General features: G+C 57.6%; 1 protein-coding gene across 1 annotated transcript; it reads left to right on the top strand.

Moving 5' to 3' along the window:
- Positions 1 to 366: 366 nt before the first annotated feature.
- ENPP7 (ectonucleotide pyrophosphatase/phosphodiesterase 7) lies at positions 367 to 7,710 on the top strand. The gene is made up of 5 exons (XM_006886337.1): positions 367 to 628; positions 2,794 to 2,939; positions 4,869 to 5,492; positions 7,094 to 7,367; positions 7,628 to 7,710. Exons 1-5 carry the CDS (start codon positions 367 to 369, stop codon positions 7,708 to 7,710), a joined length of 1,389 nt encoding a protein of 462 aa, XP_006886399.1.
- Positions 7,711 to 12,287: the final 4,577 nt, after the last annotated feature.

The raw sequence follows: 12,287 nt of genomic DNA, 5'->3' as shown, positions 1-12,287 counted from the left end.
GGACACACAGCGAGGCGACTGTCCAGTCCTGAGACTGCTGACTATGATATGTCCAGTGTACTCCAGCACGTGCCACGTGAGGCCAGGCGGACAAAGGGGCTGAGCAGATAGGAAGATGTGTCCAGCCCAGGGATCCCGCCGCTGCTGTCGGTGGGCCGGGTGTGCATCAGGGTGTCCAGGCAGGGCTGGACGGACAAAGGGATAGGCTAAGGGGAGAGGAGGCGGGGCCAGGTGGGCCGGGCTGGCAGCCACTCGGCCTCTGGAACCACTTTTGTGGCACAATCACTTGGACGCCTGGCAGCTCGAGGTGAACCTGGGACTTTGCCCCCCTCGTGACACACAGCGGCCACTCGCAGACGATCCGTCATGAGCCGGCTGACCGTCCTCCTGGCGGTGGCTCTGGCTGCCCTGCTGGCGCCGGGGGCCGGGGTGCCTGTCAGGGTGCCTGGAGCACAGGGGTCCCGGAACAAGTTGCTCCTGGTGTCCTTTGATGGCTTCCGCTGGAACTACGACCAGGATGTGGACACCCCAAACCTGGACGCCATGGCCCTCGAGGGAGTGAAGGCACGCTATATGACCCCAGCCTTTGTGACCATGACCAGCCCCTGCCACTTCACCTTGGTCACTGGTGAGTACAGGCCGTGGGCAGGGGGAGGAGAGCCCCACGGCTCCCATGTCCCAGTCTCCTGGGTCCCAGACAGGGGCTCTGTCCTGGGCAAAAGAGGGATAAAGAGGGACACTGCCCCTGCTCCCAGGAGGGCACGCTCTCACTGGAGAGATAGGTGACCAGCAAGGAAACCATCAGGACCCTCAGTGCCAACTGACCAAGGACATGCTGAAAGTACCTATGGGATTCTTAAATCCGGACACAGTCAGGATAGCAACCCAGGAGGACTTCCCAGAGGAGGAAGCAAGTGGGAGCAGAAAGAAGGACTGGAGATGAGCCCACTGCGCTTGTGGCCTCTCCGTCTGCGCTCACATCTGCAGGACCAGCAGGACCAGACATCTGCATGGTTCTGAGTTTTGTTCTGTCTTCCTCCCACTCTGCACAGAGCAGGGAGCCCTGGTGGGACAGTGGGTAATGTGTTGGATGGCTAAGCACAGGGCCAGGGCTTCACGTCCAACTCCTCTGAAGTAGAAAGATGAGGTGCTCTACACGCATCAGAATTTACAGCCCCAGAGCCTGATGGAGGACACCCCAAGTCCTGATGAGGACCCCAAGCCTCTGTCCAGGACCTGCCACTGGGGTCCCCTGTAGAGTGGCCAGTAAGGGGAGATGGGCACCATCCAGCTCTCCTGCCCTCGAGGGCAAGGAGATGGGGGTTCCCGCAGTCAGAGAGTCCTCTCAGCTGTTTCAGTGTCTTTGTGTCTCCTGCCTCTTCTTGGCTCCAGCGAGAGGTCAATAGTTACCCCTCAGATGACCACTCACAAGGTTTTCATTTTAAAGCTTTTTAAATAGACACAAAGTTGAAAACCAACAAGCAGTGCAAACGGGTGCTGGAGTGCCTGTGACTCGCCTGGCATTGCCATCAGCAATCGCCACAAAGGGGGCGGTTGTCAGGTGGTTCAGGCACAGCTCAGCAACCCTGAGACCAACAGCTCTGGGTCCCACCCCGGGCATCCTCACATCGCCTCTGACATGCGGGAGCCCATTGCTACAGTCACTGCGTCCATCTGTCTTGCTCAGAGTCTTTCTCCCTTTTTCTGACCCTCCACGTTTCCCAGTGTGATCTCCTTCCCAAGGACTGCCCCTCCTGACAACATGTCAAAGTCTGTAAGAGTTTCACCATCCCCGGCTTTCAGGAACACCTAGGCTGGGCTTCCTGTACACAGACTCGCTTGGTCTTTCGACAGTCAGTCCATGGGATTGTCAGGACTGTCCACCAACACCCTTCAAAGGCATTGATTCTTCCTCTGTTGTCTTTATTTATTGTCCAGGATGCAGTTGAAAAGACCGTGACTTGGGTCAGGTGCACCTTAGTCTTTAAACTGACATTCTTGCTCTTTAGCACTTTAAAGACGCTGTTGGAAATTTCCCCAGTGCAACACGTCTTTTGATTTCTTGACTGCTGCTACCAAGGGTGTTGATTGAGGATTCAAGTAAAATGAGATTGTCGAGAATTTCAATCTTCCACCTAGCGTGATGTTGCCTGTTGACCTGGTGGTGAGGATTTTGTTTTCTTGACATTGAGATTAGTTCAAACTGAAGGTTATTGTCATTGATGTTCTTCAGCAAGTGCTTCAAAGTCCTCCTCACTTTGACCAATCAAGGTCCTGTCCTCTGCATCCCCAGGCTGACGACACATCTTTCCCAACATCTCAGATCCTGCTCCTGGTAAAACAGGGTTTGTCCGCGATCGTCCCCTGGAACTGTCCACACTGCCCACTGGTGTTGCGCTGACCCACACTCATCATAGCTTCCCCCGGGTTTCTGAGGCAGTAAATCTTTCGGGGACCCCACTTCATCTTTCTCCCCAGGATCAGCTTCGAACCGCTGGTGGCTTCGAACTGCTGACCTGAGAGTTAGCAGGCCAGCATGAAGGCACTGTGCCACCGGGGCTCACATACAAGTCCCCTAGTCTCCATGTACAGGGCAGTGAGTCGTTGCTGCTGGAGAAGCTCCCAAAAGTGCCCAGGAATGTCACGCTCAGGGAAGAACACTGGTTGCCATTGAGCCTCTAGGTGGCCTGGAACCCCCAACCTTTTGGTTAGCAATGTCTGCACCTTGTGCCTTTCGGCTTTGAGTCATGAGAAGGGCCCCACCCACAGCCTGCCACCCTCTCATCCCCGCAGGGAAATACATCGAGAACCATGGTGTCGTACACAACATGTTCTTCAATACCACGTCCAAAGTGAAGCTGCCCTACCACGCCACGCTGGGAGTGGAGCGGTGGTGGGACAACGGCAGCGTGCCCATCTGGATCACCGCCCAGAGGCAGGTACTGCGATGTACACCCATGTGGGCGCCGCTGGGAGGCCGCTGCAGGCCCCTCTGTGCAGGGCGCTGGGCGGGCACGGGACTGAGGAGGGCTCAAGGCCACAGGCATGGTCCAGCCCCATCCAACTCGAGGCCCTGGGAGGTGGCACAGAGGGGGTGGGCTCCAATCCCCGCCTGGGGGCCCTGGCCAGAGGACCTCCAACCGGTGAGGTCACACCCACACCAGACACACACGTGACACAGAGGAAGTGGCCTCCCCATGCCCCACCCCCTACCTGAGGCTGAACAGCTCAAATCTAAGCCCATTCCCCAAGTGAAAATAAAATGGGGAGGGAGAGCGGTGAGCCCCGCACCCACCCCTCACAATGCTGCGAGCGCCTCAGCCCGAGGTGAAGCCTCTTCCAGGGCCAAGGGCAGGGGCACAGGGAGGCAAGGGCACCCCAGGGCCCACACAGAGCCCACGGAGGCCTGTCCCCTCCATCAGAACGGGTCTCCTCAGAGCCCTCGGCCGGATCACTGAGCTGAGAACACGGCATCTGAGCCCCCTCGTGCCAGCAGCGGTCCTGCTAAAGAGGCAGCGGGGTGACCTGGGGCAGGAGAGGCGGTTCCTAAACCCCAGACTGGCAGACAGGTGACCAGGCTGCAGGGGGGAGGGGAGGAGCAGAGACGATGGACAGACAGACAGACAGACGCGGTTGGGGCTCCAGTGGGAGGAGCCAGTGGCAGGTCAGGGGCTTCCGAGCGGCCTCAGGACAGGACACTGAGGGGGACACGCACACCTGGGCCCACAGCCCCTGAGCGACAGCTACGTGCACACGACATAGCTCTCACGGCAACCCTGCACAAGCTCTGAGCCAAAATCCCTGCTTGGCGGGCACAGGGTTGCCAGGCGACTCTCACAGAGCCTGGTGGGTCGTCTGTAGCGTGTTATCTGCAAACTCAAAGGCCGAGAGTCTCTGGTGGTTCAAATCCAGCGGCTGCCGAGAGAAGGAGGATGAACAGGCCGCCGGTAAGATTTACAGCCTCTAAAGCAGTGGAGGGTCAGTGCGTCATAACCGGCGGCACAGCAGTGGGGCGAGTGTGAGTGTGGCTCACCGGCGGCCTAGTGGTAAGAAGCTGCGCTGCAATGCCAAAGGCAGGCGGTTCGAATCCACCAGCTGCTCTGCAGGAGAAGGATGGGCAGTCTCCTCCCATGTGATTGACTGCCGCCGACCACTCTGCAGGGTCAGCTGTGGGCGCTTCTAGCTCCACAGCACACAACAACCTTCACACAAGCAGAGGCCTCGTCTTTCTCCAGCAGAGCCTCTAGGGGGCTCAAACCGCTGACCTATCGATGAGCAGTCAAACACTCTAACCGTTGTCCCACCAGGGCTCCTTACGTCACAGCCCCGTAACTGTTGCCATCGAGTCCGTTCTGGTTCTGGGAGGCCCTGAGGGACAGAGCACAGCCATCCAGGAGCACATAGCCCTGTCCTGCTCCTGTGGAGACGCTGGGGCTTCAAACCGCCCACGTCTCACTTAGCGGTCACTGTGTGCTCAGAGCCCCTGAAAGATAAGCAGGAAACCAGACCCACTGTGTGCTCAGAGCCCCTGAAAGATAAGCAGGAAACCAGACCCACTGTGTGCTCAGAGCCCCTGAAAGATAAGCAGGAAACCAGACCCACTGTGCTCAAGGGGCTCCCGACTTGGGGACCCTCCCTGGCTCTCTGAGGCTGGAAATCTTGGCCGGAGGAGACTACTTCTCATTCCCCACTGAGTGACTGGTGGATTCGAACCACCAACCTTTTGACTAGCAGCCCGATGCATTACACACTGTCTCCAGGACTCCATCTAAGGCATGTCAAAACCTCCAAATTTGGGGTGGCTGTGGGCGGCCAGAGGTTGGCGGGGCCAGCAGGCAGCCCACCCCCTAACGCACCCTCTTTCTCAGGGTCTGAAGACCGGCTCCTTCTTCTACCCTGGGGGGAACGTCACCTACCAGGGCGCGGCGGTGTCGCAGAGCCGGAAGGAGGGCGTCTTCCACAACTACAAGGACGAGCAGGAGTGGAGACGCAACATCGACACGGTCATGAACTGGTTCGTCCAGGACGGCCTGGACCTGGTCACCCTCTACTTCGGGGAGCCCGACTCCACCGGCCACAAGTTCGGGCCCGAGTCGGAGGAGAGGAAGACCATGGTGAGGCAGGTGGACCGGACCGTGGGCTACCTGCGTGAGCGCATCGAGCAGAGCGGCCTGGCCGGCAGCCTCAACCTCATCATCACCTCCGACCACGGCATGACCACCGTCAACAAGAGCGGTCAGCTCGTGGAGTTCCACAAGTTCCCCAACTTCTCCTTCAAGGACATCGAGTTCGAGCTGCTGGACTACGGCCCCAACGGCATGCTGCTGCCCAAGGAGGGGCTGCTGGACAAGGTGTACGAGGCCCTGAAGGACGCGCACCCCAATCTGCATGTCTACAAGAAGGAAGCCTTCCCCAAGGGCTTCCACTATGCCAACAACCCGCGGATCACCCCGCTTCTCATGTACAGCGACCCCGGCTACGTCATTCACGGGGTGAGGGGGGTTTACCCTCAGAGCCTCCCCACCTGCAGGGGGTCTGTCTGACCTATGAAAAGACCCCTGGTTTTTACAGGAAGGAGCCCTGGTGGCTGAGTCTATTACACGTCAGGCTGCTGGCCAGAAGGGCTGCAGTTCGAATCCACCAGCTGCTCCGGAGAGAGTGAGGCAGCCCTTCCCGTGAAGAGCCACAACCTTGGAAGCCGGAGAGGGGTCCCCGGGAGTGGGGACCAACCTGATGGCAGTGCATTCAGCTTTTCACTTTTAGCAGGAAGGGTCCCTGGTGGCACAACGGTTAAGCACTCTGCTGCACCCCTAAAGACGGTAGTTCAAAGCCACCAGCCTGCGTGTGGGAGCAGACACCAGGCAGTCTGCTCCTGGGGAGATGGCAGCCTGGGGACCCACCCTCCCCAGCAGCTCTTCTCTGTCACGTGGGGCGCTGTGAGTCGGATCAACAGTCAGCTTTGAGCAGGAGTGAAACAATAGAGAGGTCAGAGGTTCAAGCCCACTCAGAGGCCCCTTGGAGGAAAGGCCGAGTGGTCAGCTTCTGAGAAACCAGCACTGTAAACTCGGGGTGTCCAATCTTAGCTGGCATTCCAGGGAGACTCCTGTCCAAGGGCATATTGGCCACCAAAAGGACACCCCATCACCACAGCCAAAGCAGGGGGCACTCAGCTGTGGGGGGACGTGGAGGAGGGAGTCTGGGAGCCTGGGGTGCAGAGACAGTGTGGAGAGGAAGCTGGGCTCCCCGGGAGGCCCAGCACCCACCCTCGCACTGACCACTCAACCCCCTTCTCAGGAGTCCCCACACGTCCCATGAGGTCTCCATACCCACTCTCTCTTTAGGAGAGAGAGCTCTGGGGTTCAGAATTCAGCAGAGCTGAATCTTGGGGTCCCCTGCCCCCTCACTTCATTCCAGGTCAGACTGTCCAGTAACAACGTCCAACTAGACTAAAAAACCTGCAGCCCCCACGTACATTCTGACTCTCAGGGACCCTTTCGGACAGGGTGGGCCTGCCCCTTAGGGCAGGAAGGCTGAGCATGTGTATGGGGGCACCTTCCTCCCGAGGAGACGATGGTGGCTTTGAACTGCTGCCCTGCAGGTTAGCAATGTGACACTTCCCCTGGTGCCACCAGGCCTCCTAAGCAAGATATCAAACCAAACCCACTGCTGTCAAGACATGGGGAGACCCTCACTCGTGTTTCCAAGGCTGTAAATGTGGATGGGAAAAGGTGTCTGTTTTCTCCCGGGCCATTTGGTGGATTGAAGCTGCCAGGGTTTCAGTGACCGGCCTGGCACATTGCTCCTGCATCCCCAGGCACCTAAAGTGAGGTACCAACAGGTCCAGCTGTGCTGTCCTGCTGATATGTGGCCCACAGTTCCACCTGCCCCCACCACATCAAAGATAAGGGTACCTGTGAGGATGCCCAACATCTACAAGAAGTCCCACTGGCCAACATCCCCCTGTGCCCGCTGCTCAGTCCACCCTGGCTTCATGCCTCGGAGCCGGGCACCAGCCCCTGGACCACTGGAAGGAGGGGGCGGCCGAGAGGGCTGGTAGCCCTCGACACGCAGCCCAGCGCCCCTTCTCCTGCAGAGAGTGAACGTGCAGTTCAACAATGGGGAGCACGGCTTCGACAACGGGGAGCTGGACATGAAGACCATCTTCCGGGCCGTGGGGCCCAGCTTCCGGGCGGGCCTGCAGGTGGAACCCTTCGAGAGCGTCCACGTCTATGAGCTCATGTGCCACCTGCTGGGCATCGTGCCCGAGGCCAACGACGGGCATCTCAGCACCCTCCTACCCCTGCTGCACCAGGACGGGCACACGCCGGCCACACCTCGGACCTCCGTGCCACCCGAAGGCCACCCAGGTATGTCCTGCAATGCACCGCCCTCCTCACAGCAGGGCTCCGTGAAGCCTCCCCCTCACACACCCGCAGACCCTCACTCCACCTCTGAGGGGCAGAGGGAGCCTGGACCAGGCTGAGTGGGGCCTCCTGGGCAGGGCAGGGAGTGGGCTGCAGAGCTGGGACCGCGGGCCAAGCGGAGCAGGGGGAACCGTGCAGGGTGGGGGCCTGGTGCTCAGGTGAGCTGCTTGCCCCCCCCCTCACCACACCCTCCACTCCCTTAGGGGCTGCTTCCCAGCTGAGCGCCAGGAGCTCCCTGGTGACGGGGCTGATGGCGGCCACCATCCTTCTGGCCCACGTGCTATGATGCTGTGCAGTGTGAGGTCAGAGGCTGGGGGGAGGGCAGAGGGTCTCACTGTGCCCCTAGCTCCTTGGCCCAATGCCCCACAGGAAGCTGAGACAGAACTGCTGGCCACGGACCACAGAGGAGAGGGAAGGGGAGGGGACTCCCTGGCCACAACCCTGCAGCCTCTGCTTTACACTTTGATTTAAAAAGAAGATTTTGTGAATCACTGCCGGACTGGAGGGACTGGAGAGCGTTATGCTGATAAGCACAGTCCCGTAAGGACAGATACTGTGCAAGACCATCATTGTAGAAACAGATAACTAGAAAAACGTGTATGGGGACCCAAGGGGGGGCACCGGCGTGAGGAGGCATGGGAGGCGTAATCAGAGGGTCGCACAGGTTGATGGATGGAGAGAGGGGTGGGTTAAGGAAATGGGAGAGATCGATGTGGAAACCAATGTATACCAACTCTGTAAGTAAACCAGCACAAAACGAAAAGTTTATTTAAAAAAAAAAAAAAGAAAATGCAGCTGCCATCATGTTGACCTAGACTCAGGGTGACCCAGCATGTTGGAGGACAGCCTGCTCCGTGGGGTCCTCGGCGGCTGACCTTTTGGAAGCATATTGCGAGGCCTTTCTTCCTAGGTGCCTCTAGATGTATTGGAACCTGCAGCCTTTCCATTACAGCAGAGCTGTGTGCAGACAGGGCTTATAATGTGTGTCTCAGACGCTTTGTACCAAGACCAGCTCTCGAGGACTCAGATCCTCGAAGTGAGGGAGCACGGAGGAAATAAAATTTCTAAGATCTTGCATCACCCACAAATCACCCCCCTCCGGCACTCAGCAGATGTCACTATTCTGACGTCCTGGACAAGGAGACAGAAGCGGAGGGGCTGGGGGGCCTCTGCTCACGCTCTCGGGCATCTTTCTCGGGACGTCCTAGCAAAGCAGCGCTGGCACAGCCCTCCAGTTCTCCAGACCTCCCCACAAGCCTTCCCCACTTCCGTGGTGTGAACACTCCCACACAGACACGCCCTTGGGTGGGCAAACAGTCATGGGTTACACTGCTGAGAGGTCAAAGGCTTAAGTCCACTCAGAGGCACCTTGGGAGAAAGGACTGGCAATCCAGTTTAAAAATCAGCCCCTGAAGACCCTGTGGAAAACAGTGTGACACCCACTGGGTCCCCCCAAGTCAAAGTCCATGATGACAGACTCAGACTTCAGGACAATTTGTCTTTGCTTTCTGTTGTTCTCAGGTCAAGCTGAGTATGACTCATGTGAACAGCCGACCCAAACCTGGCCCTATTCTGTGCCACCTCCATCATCTCTGAAGTCACCTCGTCAATCTGTCTCATTGGGGGTCTTCCTCTCCTTCACTGACCCTCTATCTTTCCAAGCACGATGTCCCTTTCCAAGAACAGCCTTCCCTAGCTCCAGAGCAGGAGAGATGCGGCTTCACCAGCGTCCTGCAGGGAGCCCCCAGCCTGTAAACTCCCCTTGGTTTTGGAAGAGTAGCAGGCCCTGCTGGTGACAACTCCGCCTCGCAGTCCTTCCCTGGCTGCGCGTGCGGCTCCAGCATCACCGGAAAGGTCTGTAACTCTGCTCCGTACTAACGAAAGCCAAGCCCGCTGCTGTGGACCTGCTCCTGTGAGGACAGAGCAAAACTGCCAGCGTCTGAGGGCACAGCCCCACTCGGGGTGACTGGTAGACTAGAGCGCCAAGCTTTGGGTCACAAGCTGAGCGCTGGGAGGACTGTGACCACAGCTCCTTGAACCAACCAGCCCCGAAAGGCAACAGGTCTTCCTCACCATGGCCTTGGCTCTGCACACACGGTTCTGTGCACCGGTCCCGACTCCCTGCATGGGGGACATTCCACCTACACCAGGTGGGGGCATCTGAGTGTCTGTTTTCACAAGCCAGCCCCGCACACCTGCAGCAGGAGCTGCGACTGACACCCTCAGCTTAGGTGCCCATCACGGGATGCATCCCATCTGGGACTGGGGCTTCTGACTCGTGGGTCAATGTCTCTTCTCGGGAAGTGGTGCCCGGCTCAGATGGAGCAATGCAGACAGCAGAGCTTAGCTGTGGTCACCATGTCCTCCTCGTGGACTGGTGAGCAGACACCAGGTCAGGGAGGCAGAGGCTCATCTGCACCTCCCAGGAAAGGCTCCCCCTCCTCTCCCAGCTGAGTTCTGTGTCTGTTCTGTCATTCTCACGTGTTCCAGGAAGCCCTCAGGCACTGCCTGTCCACAGGCCCCACCCTGCAGGGTCTGTGAGGTTCCTGTCTCGCCCAGGGCCCGGCCCCCAGGCTTACACCTTGCCTCCCCCACACCCTCCATCCATCTCCTTTATACCTGTCTCACGAAATACCTCTGGCCAACCCCCACTCCATCACACACACACACACACACACACACACACACACACACACACACACACACACACACACACGAAATTGATAGGCTATGGGCAAATGAATTGTAATTAAACGTGATTTGTAATTAATGTCAGCTGGGTGAGGTCATGCTTGGCCACAGCAGCGCTGGCAATCAACCCTGGTGCATAGCCTGATGACGCTGAGTGGGGCCACGGAGCCCTCCGCAATGTCCGGTCCCCACACCCCAAGCCCCCTCGCCGGTGAAACCCAGCGCAGAGCGACTCACTAGCGCGCTGACGGCCCTGCCCTGTGCGGCCACGCGAGGGCGCGCGGGAGCTCGAGGCCAGCGCGCAGGGAGGTGTGTCCAGGATGGAGTGAGCCAGGCCCAGAAGGTGCCCAGCCACCCTGAATCGCCAGATCTCTGCCAGCGGAGGTCACGGGGGAGGACGTGAGCCTCTGCCCTTTGCGCTCTGGCCTCAGGGTGCCAGTGTCCATCCACGCTGGCCAGCGGCTGCTCACAGTCCTGGGGCAGGGGCACCGTCCAGCAGAAAGGCCGTTCACATTCAGGAGGCCCAAGTGGGTCCCAGTACAACTGTGCCCACCGAGTTGAACCTCGTTGTCCTGCATGATGATTAGAACCGGGCTGAGCCCCCAGCAGGTTCCCTAAGGCCGTGAATTGGATGTAGGAGATGGTCCATCTCGCTCCCTCAAAGTGGATTTGAATGCCTGAGAGGCGCTGGGTCCTGGGGCAGCACAGCTCCTGCAGACACTGTCACCAGCACTCCGGATCGAGTTTTAAAGGGCTGCTTTTTCTTTTAAGTGTGTGTGTCTGTGTACCGTCAAATCAGATCTGACTGGTACAGGAGGAGATTGTCCCTTCTTCTCCAGCAGAGCACCTGGTGGATTAGAACAGCGCGCCTCTGGGACTGCAGGGCAACTTCTTGCCACTAAGCTACCAGAGCTCTCCAAGGGGCTGCTTTTTCCGAAGCAAATCACCAAGCCTCTCTTCCACAGTTCCTATGGGTGAACGTGAACCCCTGGCTCTGGGTGGGCACCCTGACAAAGGGTGTTGTGTGTGCCGCCCACGAGGTGCTAATTCATAGTGACCCGGGTGACAGTAAGTTCTAGGTCGTCCTTCTGGAAGCACATTGCTGTACCTCTGACCCTCAGAGCAGCTGATTGATGGCTTCGAACTTCCAACCTTGAGGTTCTCAGCTGAGCATCTCACCGTTGCACCACCAGGGCCCCTTGAACAGATATAGACTCATCGAGTCACTTCCAGTTTATAGACTCTGTATTGCAGAATAGAGCTGCCCCATTGGATTCTCAAGACTAAATCTTCACTAGGACATTCTAGTTGCCTCATCTGTCTCCCCTGGAGGAGCAGATGGGGTCGAGCCACCAGCCTTTCAGCTGAAAGTCCAGTTGTCAGTTCACTGCACCACCGGGGATCAGTCCCCATAGTTACCAGACGCCCACTAGCCAGGACCGATGCCAACGCAGCTGAGACCCTGTGGTCCCACATTAACGTACAGAGGGTCCCCGTCATGGTGTAGGAACCCAGGCGGACAGACGGGAGGGCTGAAAATATGACCTTTGTGCTTAAAAAAAGTGGGAATTCTGTCAGGAGACACTGTTTTGGGGAGAAAAGTGGAAAATACACCGCAGTCATCTGTGGAGGGGAAGACGTGAGAAGGCAGTGCGTGTGTGTGTGTCTGTGTGTGCATGTAACAGCATGTATGTTTGTGCATGAGCGCATGTGGAGTTTCCCCCTTTTTTAATGAATTTTAATGAAAGTTTACAGAGACTTATGGTTTCCAGTCATTCAGTGTTGTACTTTTCTCCCTGCCCATCCCCTCCCCCCCAATTCACTCTTCTCTTTGAAAAGTAAAACTTTTTCATTGTTATGCAATCCCTTCCCCCAGGTCCACTTCACTGTGCAGCCTTCACTCTGGACTCTTGTCACGACAATAATACTCAGTCACATGTTGTTGTTGTTATGTTGCCATTGAGTCGTCTGTGACTCATAGCGACCGTAAGTACAAGAGCTCTATATGCTCTTCTATTCTGTGCCAGCCTAGCCATCCCTTTTAAACAATTTTCTCCCTCATCTGTTTCAATGCAATATGCATCATTCATTCTTCCCCTCATTCTCTGTCTTCCCTTAACCCTGATGTCAGTCCCGTTTTACAACAGTGGCCCTATGCAATATTTGTCCTTT

This window comes from Elephantulus edwardii, unplaced genomic scaffold, assembly GCF_000299155.1.
Source record: "Elephantulus edwardii isolate Elephantulus edwardi_28Jun2011 unplaced genomic scaffold, EleEdw1.0 scaffold00048, whole genome shotgun sequence".
Lineage (NCBI taxonomy): Eukaryota > Metazoa > Chordata > Mammalia > Macroscelidea > Macroscelididae > Elephantulus > Elephantulus edwardii.
Note: the sequence above shows the minus strand (reverse complement) of the source record. Positions and strands in the feature narration are given on the sequence as shown.